Below are 12,760 nucleotides of genomic sequence, written 5' to 3' on the forward strand. Positions count from 1 at the left end.
GAGGTGTAAGAAGAAGAACCGGAATTGATTTATACAAACATGTGGAGAGCATCATAGTGCTTTTTGGAATCCTTCATGCCTGTCTGGGCATCTTTGGAGACCAGGCACCTTGCTAAGTGGTCTGTATGGTGATGCCAACCAGGGAGGTGGCTTTCCATAAACTGAAAACAGGGGAGGAGATGACACATGTAATAAGGAGCTCCGAACGGTTGCTTGTGACTGTTGAACTTATCATAGGTTCTCCTCTAGGCAATTGCAGGACCTCAAGGGAGCTAATGGGGTTCTAACAGATTGACTTGCTAGGATTTCAGGAAACTAGTGTGTGTGTGTGTGTGTGTGTGTGAGTGAATATGGACAAAGTACAATGGTATGTATATGGGAAAATGTTATAGGGAAGCTAGTTTTGCACAATAACTAAAAATCAATTAAAAACTATTTTCTGATTTCTAAAATAGAAAACAAAGATTGGAAAATAAAGGCAGTGAACACAATAATTCAAATACATAGAAAATATAAGGAGGAAGTTTGGAGGTAAAGAATAGAAAATAAGAAAAATAATACAGACAAGAAAACAGAATAGGGTCAGCTAAATAAAGTATTAAATTTACTGGCTTCACTATGGCGAGTGAGGGCAATGATTAAAATGGATACATGAGTGGCTTTCCACTTCCTGACCTGCAGTGGGTTTTCTATTTTTCTCTCTCTCTCTCTTATTGGGAGTCAGACACAGACTACTACTGAGGGACGGCTCTGTGGCCTCTGCTGTCCTGTCTCTCTGAGCTGCCTTGGTCTGTACAGGTCTGAAGACTAGCTGAACATCCCAGGGAAGAAGTCATGGATCCCTGCCTGCTCCTCAGTGGCTCCTCCCCTATCTTCTTCTGTGAGTGGGAAAATGAGGGTGTAAGAACATGCCTCATCTCTGATTGTGTAACCCTGGGCAAGCTGTTTCACCTCTCTGTGGGTTAGTTGCTGCCCTATTAAATGGAAATGATACTGTGAAATAGCTCCTGGCCAATGAGCATTCAGTGGAAATAGGTGTATGTCCACGATGAAATCTCCCTTGGAGAGCTGATGCAATCTGTGGACATCAAAGTCATCGCTGTTCTGGCCAGGAGCATCCAGCCAGGCCCAGCCCTATGCTGCACACCCCTCGTGAGTGTGAGGCAGGGCTGAGGGAGCCCTTTAGGCACTGACCGTGCTGAAGAGCTCTGCAGCCTGCTCCAGGAGGCCCACGAGTCCACTCTCAGTGAAGTACCGCCCAGAGCACACTCCATCCTCATCAGGTGACAAGGTGTCATCAGAGACTGCAGACTCTTCCAGAACATTGGAGGAAATATTCTGTAAGAGAACCCATCATGAGCTCAGAGAACAGGAGACTGACAAATAAGGGGCCATAAAACCCAGAGAGATCGTAGGATAAAGAAGCCACACTCTACAACCTTCACCGGGCGGGTGGTGATTACAGCGAGTCTGCAATTCCATCCACATGAGCTTCTATTTGTTTTGAAGGGTCACACTGAGCAAACTTGTCATCAAACCTCACAATTGTTAAACGTGGAGGAACTTTCTAGAAAGGACACTTTCCTTAATGTAACAATAGTTTGGCTGAAACAACCTTACTGTTAGTGAGATAGCCCTAAGGGACATATAAGGAGGGCCTTGGATTTTAAAAGGCCAAGGCCAGTGAGCAGGGAGTGGAGTCCCATTTTACCAGCTGCTACTCCTGCTTGTCTTAGCTTTGAGATAAATAACCGTATTATTACATATGAAAGTAACGAATGAGGACGTCTTCCATCTTCTTTACAGGAGCTTCTTTATTTTATTTTATTATTATTATTACTTTTATTTTGTAGACAGGGTTTCTCTGTGTAGACTTGACTGTCCTGGAACTCACTCTGGACACCAGGCTGGCCTCTGCCTCCTGAGTGCTGGGATTAAAAGTGTACGCCACCATGGCCCAGCCAGAAGCAGATGCCCATGCGCACAGACATTTGTTGCTGTGTGGTTTTACTTTATATAAACTACAGACCTTAGAGCCTCTTACCAGGGAGTGCCATGTCTGTGGCTCAAATGAGAACCAGGGCACAACACTTCTGCAAGGGAGCATATGTGTGCAGAGTGCTGGGATTGCTGTCTTGGGAACTGCTTGACTTTGAGAGTGAGTTTCACACACACACACACACACACACACACACACACACACACACACACCCCATTTGCCTCATCACTTCGACACTTGTGATAGGCCAGGAGCCATTCTTGGCCTGCAGTTATGGAAGAAGTGAGTATGATGTACAGAAGAAATGGGAAACCTTCACTGTGTAGGAACTGCAAACAGCACACAGGCCCCTCCCTCCCCCTGCCATGCACATAGCCGGCATAACTCAACAATGGTAACATCCTTTCCCCAGAAGTTGTATATACCTAAAAACTCCCAGCATAACACTCCAATCAGCAACTAGCAATTGCTCAGATGCATTTTTTGAAACGAACACTGCCTGCCTTCTGACTTGGCTATCAAAATCAAGGGAATCGCCTTTAGGAATTCACAAAGAGGTAGTCAACACAGCCTATGCGTTCACGGTTACATTGGAATACAGCTTTGTGAACACAAACAGTTTTTGGAAGTCTTCTTTGACCGATTGTTCTTCCAAATCTGGATTATTATGATTTCAGCTGAAAGAACCTAATCACTTAGGCCAGCAGCACTAATGGAATTGGATGATTTTTCTGCATGTCGAGGACAGGTATGAGCTAGGCAGCTCAATAGCTCTAAGTCACGGGGGAAATATCTGGGCAGACATTCCTGGCTTCAGAGCGAGGGAGGTAAAAGTAACAGTGGTATCTGAGAACACATCCACATCCACGTTTGTGAGATCAGTATTGCTTGCACTCCAGAGATAGAATTGCAATGATCTCAGTGGCTTGGACCTCAGTGAATTCCAAGTTATTTTCCCTGAACATTATCTCCACTCTACACATCTCTCCAAAAGGCATAATCTTATTGGAATCCAGTGAAATTAAAAACTAGAACACACAAAGAACATGTAAGAAATCAGCAATAGAGCCAGGCGTGGTAGCACATGCCTAAAATCCCAGCACGTGTGAGGCGGAGACAGAGGGTTAAAGTTAAAGACCAATTGAGTCCCTGTCAAAGACAGAAAGGGGGAGGGGGTATGGAGAGAGGGAGGGAGGCAAGCAATTAGCAGAGGATACTGTTGCTAATACTGCCCAATTCCTCCATTCTTTTGTCACATAAATACCCTCATTTCCTTTTCTCTCTCTGTTTTGTTTTTTGAGACGGGCGGCGTTTCTCTGTATAACATCCCTGGCCGTCTTGGAACTTGTTTTGTACAGACCAGGCCTGCTTCTGCCTCCTGAGTGCTGGAATTAAGGGTGTGTGCAGCCACCACCGCCTACCCTTCATTTTGTTTTAGAAAAACACTGGTAATGTTCATTGTGACCTGTGATTCTGGCATAGATAACCAAGCCATGACCATTATGATCGGTTCAGGGACAAACACATGACCTGGTCAGAAGCAGTAAGATGCCCTGAGACTTTCTTTGCAACTAATAGAAAGGGGGGATTTCTCTTTCCTCCTGGTCTTGAATCTTAATCTAGCATCATCAGTGTGGAGATTCTGCCTATGAAGAATGATGCCCACACCACAGAAGGCTAGGACCAGAGGTGGGGACAACACCTAGGTCTCATGAGTTTGGGTCTCTAGGTCTAGACTGGCAAGTACTCTGAGGGCTAATTTCCCCATACAGACTGATGAATTCTGTTTCCCCCTAGATTAATGTGGGCATGTTGCCACTCACTTTCAAGCACACATTTCCAAAATGACTTCGTAGGATTCTTTTGAGAGAGATAAGAATTCTCCCACAGGCATCAGCATGGCTTGGAATCGGTTCTGTACCCACATATAGCTGGCTCTTCTGTTCCACACATTAAGCTCTCACACTCCACAGTTCCTTCCACCTTCCTCTTCACAGTCCCCACCCTGACCTCTGGGCCGCGATACACGTGCTCATAGCATCCTGTGTCCTTTGGACTATCATTAAACGTTACAAAATAAGGAACAGAACGGTTAGTTATATAATGTCTCTGGCTGGAATATAAAGTTCATGTGGACAGGATAAATGTCCAATGAATACTTCATAAAAGAAGGAATGGGCAGCTGGGCCTGGTAACACGTGCCTCTAATCCTATAACTCTAGTGGTTAGGGGCAGGCAGATCTCTGTGAGTTTAAGGCTATCCTGGTCTACCTTCCTAGCCAGGACTACATTATTGTTTTAAATAACAATATCACCACTATTAAAAAGAAAAACCCAAACAAACAAAAGAAGAAATGTACAAAGACATGTGAAAAGGTAGTCTGTATACTCCCAAGTAAGGATAATATAAACTTCCTCAGGGGTTCTGGAATAACAATTTTATCTCACCTTGGAACATATCAGAATAAGAAAGTCAACTAATTTCTAAGTATAATACGGATAAAATTAAGCTTTTAAAACATAAAAGTAAAAATGAAATTCATTAATTTTAAGCATTTAAGTAGTAAATAAAATGCAGCAACTGGGAAAAGGCATAGGAAAGTTTACTATGAAGGGACAAACCAAACCAAACCAAACCAAACCAAAACAAAACAAAACTGTTTTTGTTACTGAGGCCTGTAAGTAAGGAGACAGTGATGACCTGAGCTAAAACCCAGCTTGCAGATGAACAGGCCTCCAGAAACCAGATGCTCCTGGCTCCACCAGCAACAGTTTCGGTGTCTTGTTCTCTATGCCTGGGAAAGCTACTTAGCATCGTCTTTTTTTTTTTTTTCTTTTACAAAGCATCTCAGAACTGTGTTGAAGAACAATCATGAGAACAAAGTCCTTCATACAATCAGCTATGGAACTTCAAATGAGAACAATACAAACGCTTGTCTCCGACTTCAGTCTGGCTGGAGACGGTCCATGACTGTAGTCTGGTGTCTGTACGCTGCAGGGACAGTCATGTCTACAGACTGTATCTTGTTAAAAGAAACCACTCTTGACATTCTTTCATTTGGGACTTTTCTGCTCTCATATTAAACTACACAGTAGCAACAGTCCAAGTGGCCACTGGGCAGCGCCATCTGAGCTTTTGAGGGCTGGCCCAGTTTGCCCGTGTTGGCTGTGGGTACCGTTCGGGTTATCCTCAGGACACATCCGTTCAACCTTTTCTTTCCCATCTCAGGTCAATTCAGTTCTTTCTTAATTTTGGATGAGAGTGGAATCCCATAGAGTTGGGGGAAAGAACTGAGGGATTGGGGCATGAGAGACTTGTTACACGGGTATCCCCTTCTTGCCAGTAGATAAACCAGCTATAAATGTTTTAGAAAGAATTTAAATGGTCTTAAAAAATTGCTGTCTTTTTTCTTACATCTATGAAATGGAAATCTATCTGCTTCATAGGTTTATGGGGATGGCCAAATGTCTAGAATGTCTCTCCCAAAGTTCTTGTTGCCTCTAAGTATCATTACTGTAATGAATGTGTTTTAAAAGCTGGTGAAACCATAAGATGAGGCAATTATAACACTCTTAACACAATGGTTTTCAACTGTGGCAACACAGACAACTAGGACCAGATGTACTAACGGTGGAAACATCCTCGGTTTCTCCCTTTGTAACATCCCTACACACCTCTGGTGACTGTGGAAGCACTCCCCCGGGGAAGGACCCAGCCAACCAAAGGCTGTGAAAGCTGCACCTGTCCCACCTGAAAACTGACGCTGCCCACAGGCAGGTAGCTGTGGTCCTCCAGCATGCTCAGGTACTCGGCCACCAGGGCGGCTGCGTGCACCAGGCACATGGCAGCCTCTGTGAAACACTTCTTTTTACTGTGCTTCTCTGCCATGTTCTGGAGCCAGGTCAGACGAAGGTCGGGAGACGCCTGGTAGCTCTTGGCAATCCTGAGGACAGATTGAGGAAGTTTGGTGTGCAGCCCTTCGGCTCATGGCACCACTCTTACAGGGATGGCAAGCTTTATTCCCCCACTAATATTTTCATTTACAATTTCAGAAAATAAGAGAAAAGGTAAAACATTTCATCCAACTCTAGGTGAAGTCTTGTGAGGGGAAAAAATCTGATAAAAATAATGTCCTTTTTCATGGAGCTCAAGCAATTGCCTTCCTTTTCTTTCAAAGTTGTAACAGAAGACACATCACTATTGCTCTTATGATGGATCAGAGCTATTTACCTTTGTAAGTAATTTCTCCCAAAACTACTGGACCAGAGGACAAAGGGCTTAAATTACACAGTAAAGTGTGACTTCTCAACTGTCTGTTTAAGAACTGCCACAGAAGCATGTGGGAAACAATTCATATAACAGCCAATAATTCTTTTTTCTCATTCTAGACAGAAGACAGTATTTAAAATAAACACTGAACTTTAGGTTACGGCAATATTTCTGGAAATTTATGAATGACCCAACTCTAGTTTTCTATTGTATATAGTGTTCATATATCTTTTGGATGTTATCCTGAAACTATTCTACCCAGGTTACCTATGATAATGACATCAGAAAGTGCACCACTGGGGCTTGAGAGATGGCTCAGTGGTCAAGAGCACTGACAGTTCTTCCAGAGGTCCTGGGTTTGATTCCCAACACCCACATGGTAGCTCATAACCATCAACCCCAGGGCATTTGATGCTCTCTCCTGGCCTCCATGGGTACCAGGCACACACATGGTGTATAGACAAAAGACCCATATAAATAAAATAAACACTTAATAATAAAAGAAAAAGATGGAGCCCACTGAGACAATAATATTCAGACTTGAAAACAATAATGCTTGCCTGCCTGCCTTCCCTCCCTCCCACCCTGGCTCCCTCCCTCCCACTCACCCTCCCTTCTTCCCTCCCACCCTCCCTCCCTCACTCTCTCCTGCCCTTCTAAAGGTGTATCTCACCATGCCTGGCAACAGTGCCCTTTCTATCTGCTCAGTAGAGTTTACCTGTACATGAGGTCCATGAGCATCTCAGGGTCTTCCTGGAATTCCCTCATTTTCACTGTGTCATATAGAATGCTGTTCAGATTGCAAAGAAGTTCCTCCACCTGAAAACAAAGTGCAAGCAGTTAAGAGCATGAAGTACAGGGGGGATCCAGAGAAAGGCTTAGCCCAGAGATAGGCAGAGATCCAAGGTAGAGAGAACTCGACACCATCTTTGGGAGTACTTTCATCTATGCAATCCAAGGTCCACAGATCCATGAAGTGGCCCTGCATCTATCTCCATCTCCAATACCTTGAGTTTCCAGTTTGAATGAGTTTTGGTTATTTGTAGACTGTAAAAGTACAAACTCTACTTTGGAATGCCAGGTTGTGAGAGCCTACCACAGAGTAGACTAGGAGCTGAAGTTGAAAGGCAAAGAAGGCTGCATTTTTTCACCTGGGCACGCAACAAGACAGAAGAGTAGCTGTCCTTGGGGGTTCCTATTGCGGTAAATAAGGATCAGGATAAACAAATAGGCCGAATAGATGTTTATTCAGGGAGAAATAACTTACAACCTAGACAGATGAACACCAGGAAATTCAACCCGATCCTCTCCTGTCCGAGTCACGCCAGCAAGAGAGCACCTTTCCTGGCCCCCTCCGACCTCCTTCCACAGGTCACCTCCGCCCATCGCTCCACCCCCCAATGGGCGTGGTCAGTGCTACAGGTTCCTTTGGACTAATTATGGTGATATATTGTTTAGGATCTAATAAAGCTTACCTGAAGATCAGAGTGCAAAGTTAGCCATAGCCATAGAGGCCAGGCAGCAGTGGTACACACCTTTAGTCCCAGGACTCAGGAGACAGAGGCAGATGGATTTCTGAGTTCAAGGCCACTCTGAGAGGGAATCAATCTAAAAGAGAAACAGAGCTCACACCTTTAATCCCAGGATGAGGGAGGTGGAGACAGGAGTGATATGGCTGGGCAGAGAGAGGAATATAAGGTGGGAGGAGACAGGAACTCATTGCAGTCTAGGCTGTTTGAGGAGCAGTGTAGTTTGGAGATGCAATCAGAGGAGAGGACTATCCCTTCAGTCTAAGCATTGGTAGAGGTGAGAACTCTCTACTGACTGGCTGCTTTGCTTTTCTGATCTTCAGGTAAGTTTTATTTGATCGTAAACAAAATATTAGCATGACTAATGTGTTTCCAAGCTCTTCTAAATTGGGATCTTTCTTGTCTGCATTACACACAAATTTTTATCATCCATGATCTCTTCCCTCTTCCCTAAATTCTACCCTCTCCACCCTCACATTTCCAGATCACCATTTCTTCATCTATTTATTTATTTGTTTATTTAATTTTTTGGAGTTGTGAGGATCAAACCCAGAGCTTTGCGAATGTAGGCTCTACCACAAAACTATATTCAGCCCCTGCACCTCCTTTAAGTCTTGTACAGTATTTGTCACACAATACAGTATCACTTTTCTTGTGTTGGCTCTTATTTTTGGGACTTTGCTTTCCCAACAGACTCTTGGTGTCTTGAAGTTGAGGACAGTAATATGTATATTGCATTTATCAAGCCTGAGAACACATAAATATAGAATAGGCCATAAGTACCTACAAATCTCATATATAATAAATGTAAAATTTTATATGAAAAACCATAAATGTCTATTCTTATAACTGGTTAATCTCAAACTCATGAATAAGACAAGGGACGTTCATGGGTCTACCTGAGTGGGAAAAGGAGTTGTTTGCATAGCTGTGTCCTCTTCTGAATAGGCCAGAATTGTCCTCAAGGACCTTCTCAGGTGCTCTTCATTGAAGTCTGGTGCTTTACCTACCAAGGATGCTAGCGCCATGGTTACCTGCATCTTTACTCTTGCAAAGTTCTGCATCAGAAAACATGATGTGAACAAGAGACAGTGAGTGGGCAACTAAGGGGAAGCTCCTGGGACAGACACAAACAGCTCCCAATGTTTATTTCATTCCAGTCTTAAGCATTTCCTTTTCTCTCAACAAATTTGTGAGCTACACTTTGCACAAGATTCACATTACTGTTTAAATGGGTTGGATGGATTGCACACTCCCATAAATCTATCAAGCTCCTTTAAATTTTCATTGTGTTTGGGCTGCCTCGACTCTGCAAGGGTGAAAGATTATTATAAAGTTGGTCACAGGATACATGCTTTGTTGCCAAGAGTCTCTTTTTGGAACTTACAAAGGGGCTGGAACCTTCTAATGCAGCACTTTTTTTTTTTTTTTTTCCCTTCTTGCCCGAGACAGGGTTTCTCTGTGTAGCTCTGGCTGTTCTGGAACTGTCTCTGTAGACCAGGCTGGCCTTGAACTCACAGAGATTGGCTAAGGCAGCACTTTTGAGATTTTGAAATAAGCAGTAGCTTCCTACATCTCCTTTTTTCCCATGACTGTGAAAGGCACACCTATCCAAGGGCCCATGGAGTATGTCCTACAGACTTTTAAACAGTTATCCCTAACATGTCATGAGGACCGGGGCCAAGGGTATTACTCAGTAGTAAAGCAAGCAATTAGCATCATGGGGTCCCTGGTTCAATTCCCAGAGTTAACACAAAACAGACAAAAACAAGACAAAGCAAAACAAAACCCTAAGGAACCCCCATTTCTTCTACAGGCTCACTTATTTGCGCCACTCTTGATCTGTAAATTCTTTTTTGAGGTTAGAGATCTTCTTTTATAGAGTTTAGTATAAAAGATTTTTGTTTTTCATTTCAGTTGGCAGCTTTATTGGAAAGAATCCTTAAATATGCTTATTGGCATGGCAGCAAACAAAAATCCCAAACAGGTATTCATAAATATGCACAGACTAAGGCAAAGATTTGCCATGAAACTGAACCCCAAAAGTGTCTACGTTTCACTTAAAATTCAAGTCCATGTGGTGCATGCCTTTAATATCAGCACTTGGGAGGCAGAGGCAGGCAGATCTCTGTGCGTTCCAGGACAGGCTGGTCTACATTGTGAGTTCCAGGATAGACCTTGATTCAAACAAACAATTGGAAGGAAGGAAGGGAGGGAGAGAGAAAGGGAGGGAGGGAGGAAGGGAGGGAGGGAGGAAGGGAGGAAGGAAGGAAGAAAAACTCAGATCCAGATGACAATAATCGTTTACATTTCTCATTCATAAGTTGTCCTGGTACCATCCAGAACAGGTACCGGTTCAGACTTAGAACAGGCCACACTTTTCTGAATCTGTAACATGCCCGTGTGTTCCACATGTAGGAATTCTGTGACTGCTGGAAGCATGCACTTTCCGCATGCAGGAACTCGGTGACTGCTGCAGCATGCAGCCCTGCCTCTGCTCTCAAATGCTGGCTGGCGCTCACCTGCACAAGTTACAGCTACCCCGCCAATGCCCCCTCTACTTAAGCTTCAAATTCATGTTGTCCTCTGACCCTGGGCCACCCAGCCAGTTTGTGCTTACACTGGTAGCTCCAAAACTGAAACGCATGAGGAGGTAGAGGGTGGCGCAGGCTTGGCTCCGTGTGATGTCCATGCTGCTGCTACAGTGCTGTAGCACTCGCTGACACAGGTCAGCGCACTGCTCCACCTCCTCCTCGAACAGCAAGTCTCCAAACTGCAAGAGACGCAGGCAGAGTTGTGAGGCATCACTGGGCTCTGTGGCTGTCTGTTGCAACATGCAGATGTCTGTTTGAACAAGCAAAGAGCCTGAAGGGTTAATGTAGTGCTCCATAAACAAAATGGGCTCCAAGTGTCAGATGATGGAGGTGAGCAATGATGTCCACATAATTGCGAGTCACACAGCTGAGGAAAGGGCTATTGTCATTAACGTCACTGTTAGCCAGGTGGCATTCACTGGTGAATGAGTCGCAGCACTGAAGGACTTACTTGTGTTTCATGGGTTCTTTAGAAATTATTGGTGACTAAGAAAGAGAAAGTGGACAGCAGAATTCCACTTCATAAATGTACAAGTTCCTGTGTAGAAGGCACCCACTAAGATTTCCCACAATGACAGAAAATAATATGCTGCTAATCAAACATAGTTCTTTGGCACCTCCCAGAATTTTATTATGGTCACTTTGTCAGATAGAGTAATGGGAATCTGGTATAGGATTGAATCTCACTGCGAAAAGGAATTCATGAAAAGGAGAAAAACTGTAGTCTCTCAGAAGACTTTTGTTCTCGAGTCATAGACTTAGAGTGAGTGGTCATTCTCTATGATTAGGCCCACATTTCAAGGATGAGAGCCACCATTTGGTGTCCCCCCACAACTACTTCATGACAGTCAGTGCACCTACTTTCTTAGGAAGAGGTAACACTTTTACTCCATGCCCTCCATGTAGCTTGATCTAATTGTAGAGGGACTTGAATCTAGATAAGAATCTCACTTTTAATTAAGGGTAAGAAGACAAGCATCCCATGTGTACCTTGGCAATGAGTGCTCGAAGAGTGGCGAAGCAGTGAGTCAGGTAGGTGGTGCTCTGATCGCAGCTCAGAGAATTCACCAGGACTCGAAGGACACCACCAAGCAGGTTGTCTTTACAGTCCAGGGCAGAGCTTGCCTGGGGGGTGGGGGTGGGTGGAAGAATAGCATCACTGAGTAAGGCTGAAGGCCAGAGAGGCTGCCCAATTATAGAGAACTGGTATACCTTCTTAGGTGAAAGTGTTCTGTGAGCCACCGAGTATGTCATTCATTAACAACCACGAGAGCTTAAGCTCTCTTTCCCAATAACCCTTTTCCAAAACTAATTGACTTGAGCTTTGTGCTCCTTTGGGATATTAAACAAAGTTCTAAGGTTCATCTCCATCCAGCCTGGGTTATGGCTTTTGGAATGTTCTTTCTTTGTAGGCATGGTTTTCTATCAGTGTTTCAAAAACAGCTAAGAGCTTTAAGTACAAGAGGGCTGTTTGGTGGCAATTGTGTCTTCTAAATTGGCAGCCTATTTGTCAGCCATAGAAGGACTCCTAAGAAGGACAATAAGTATTTTCTATAGTGCAACTTTCTTAGGAAACTGCAAATTATTTTGAGGCTTGGTATCAGGTACACTGCTCTCAGAAATACCTTTTACAAAGATACCATCACTGTGAAGCTAAACATTTAGGGTTCCAAAGTTAGGAAACTTTCAAAAGATACCCGAGTCTTCCTTGGATGCTCAAGTCCCTCCTATAAAAGGGGGATAGTTGTTGTATATATATAACCTACAATTCTCTCATGTACTTTGAACCATCCCTTGCTTAGCTTACTTTCAGTACCTAATACAACATAGAAACACCATGCCAACAGTTGTTATTCTGTATTGTTTGGGGAACAATGATGGTAAAATAAAAAGTATGCATATACAGGTCTACTTTTTCAGTGTGGATCTATTTTACTCCTAAACATTTCCCATCAATGGCTGGTCAAGCCTCAGGATGTAGGACCACTGCAGTGGAAGGCTGGCTTGTACTTTCCTAAAGTAGGGATGGTGAACTCACAGACTATCCTTCAGCAATATGAGCATGCAACACATCATTTGTCACATGTGGCACTGTTTTTCACCTCATGAAGGCATAGTGTTAGAGCGGCAATAAAGGCCAATTGTTGTAGTGTTCAGCTAAGAGCTCACTGTCCACCATGAGGGTAAACTCCTCAAACTCCCAACTCTTTCCAAGGGAGTAGAAGGTCAGAGAAGCCAGAGGATGCCTGGCATCTCTAGAATCTGCAAGGTAGGCAAATTTCCCCACTTTAATTAAAAAAAATTCTGAAATCATATTCACATCTTTCTCAATTTTGAATTCCCTATCCATTCCAAGTAACGCACCCAT

At 43.7% G+C, this 12,760-nt stretch overlaps 1 protein-coding gene across 1 annotated transcript in view; it reads right to left on the reverse strand.

The window, feature by feature from the left end:
* The window catches only part of Dock8 (dedicator of cytokinesis 8), a 205,534-nt gene that overhangs the window by 17,434 nt on the left and 175,340 nt on the right, over positions 1-12,760 (reverse strand). Inside the window, exons 35-40 of the mRNA XM_051200107.1 lie at positions 11,383-11,517; positions 10,419-10,571; positions 8,698-8,856; positions 6,988-7,088; positions 5,751-5,943; positions 1,195-1,338 (exon numbers count right to left, since the gene is read on the reverse strand). Of these exons, the coding sequence (XP_051056064.1) occupies positions 1,195-1,338; positions 5,751-5,943; positions 6,988-7,088; positions 8,698-8,856; positions 10,419-10,571; positions 11,383-11,517 (885 nt within the window). The remainder of the gene's footprint in view (positions 1-1,194; positions 1,339-5,750; positions 5,944-6,987; positions 7,089-8,697; positions 8,857-10,418; positions 10,572-11,382; positions 11,518-12,760) is intronic.

Source organism: Phodopus roborovskii, unplaced genomic scaffold (assembly GCF_943737965.1).
Source record: "Phodopus roborovskii unplaced genomic scaffold, PHOROB, whole genome shotgun sequence".
Lineage (NCBI taxonomy): Eukaryota > Metazoa > Chordata > Mammalia > Rodentia > Cricetidae > Phodopus > Phodopus roborovskii.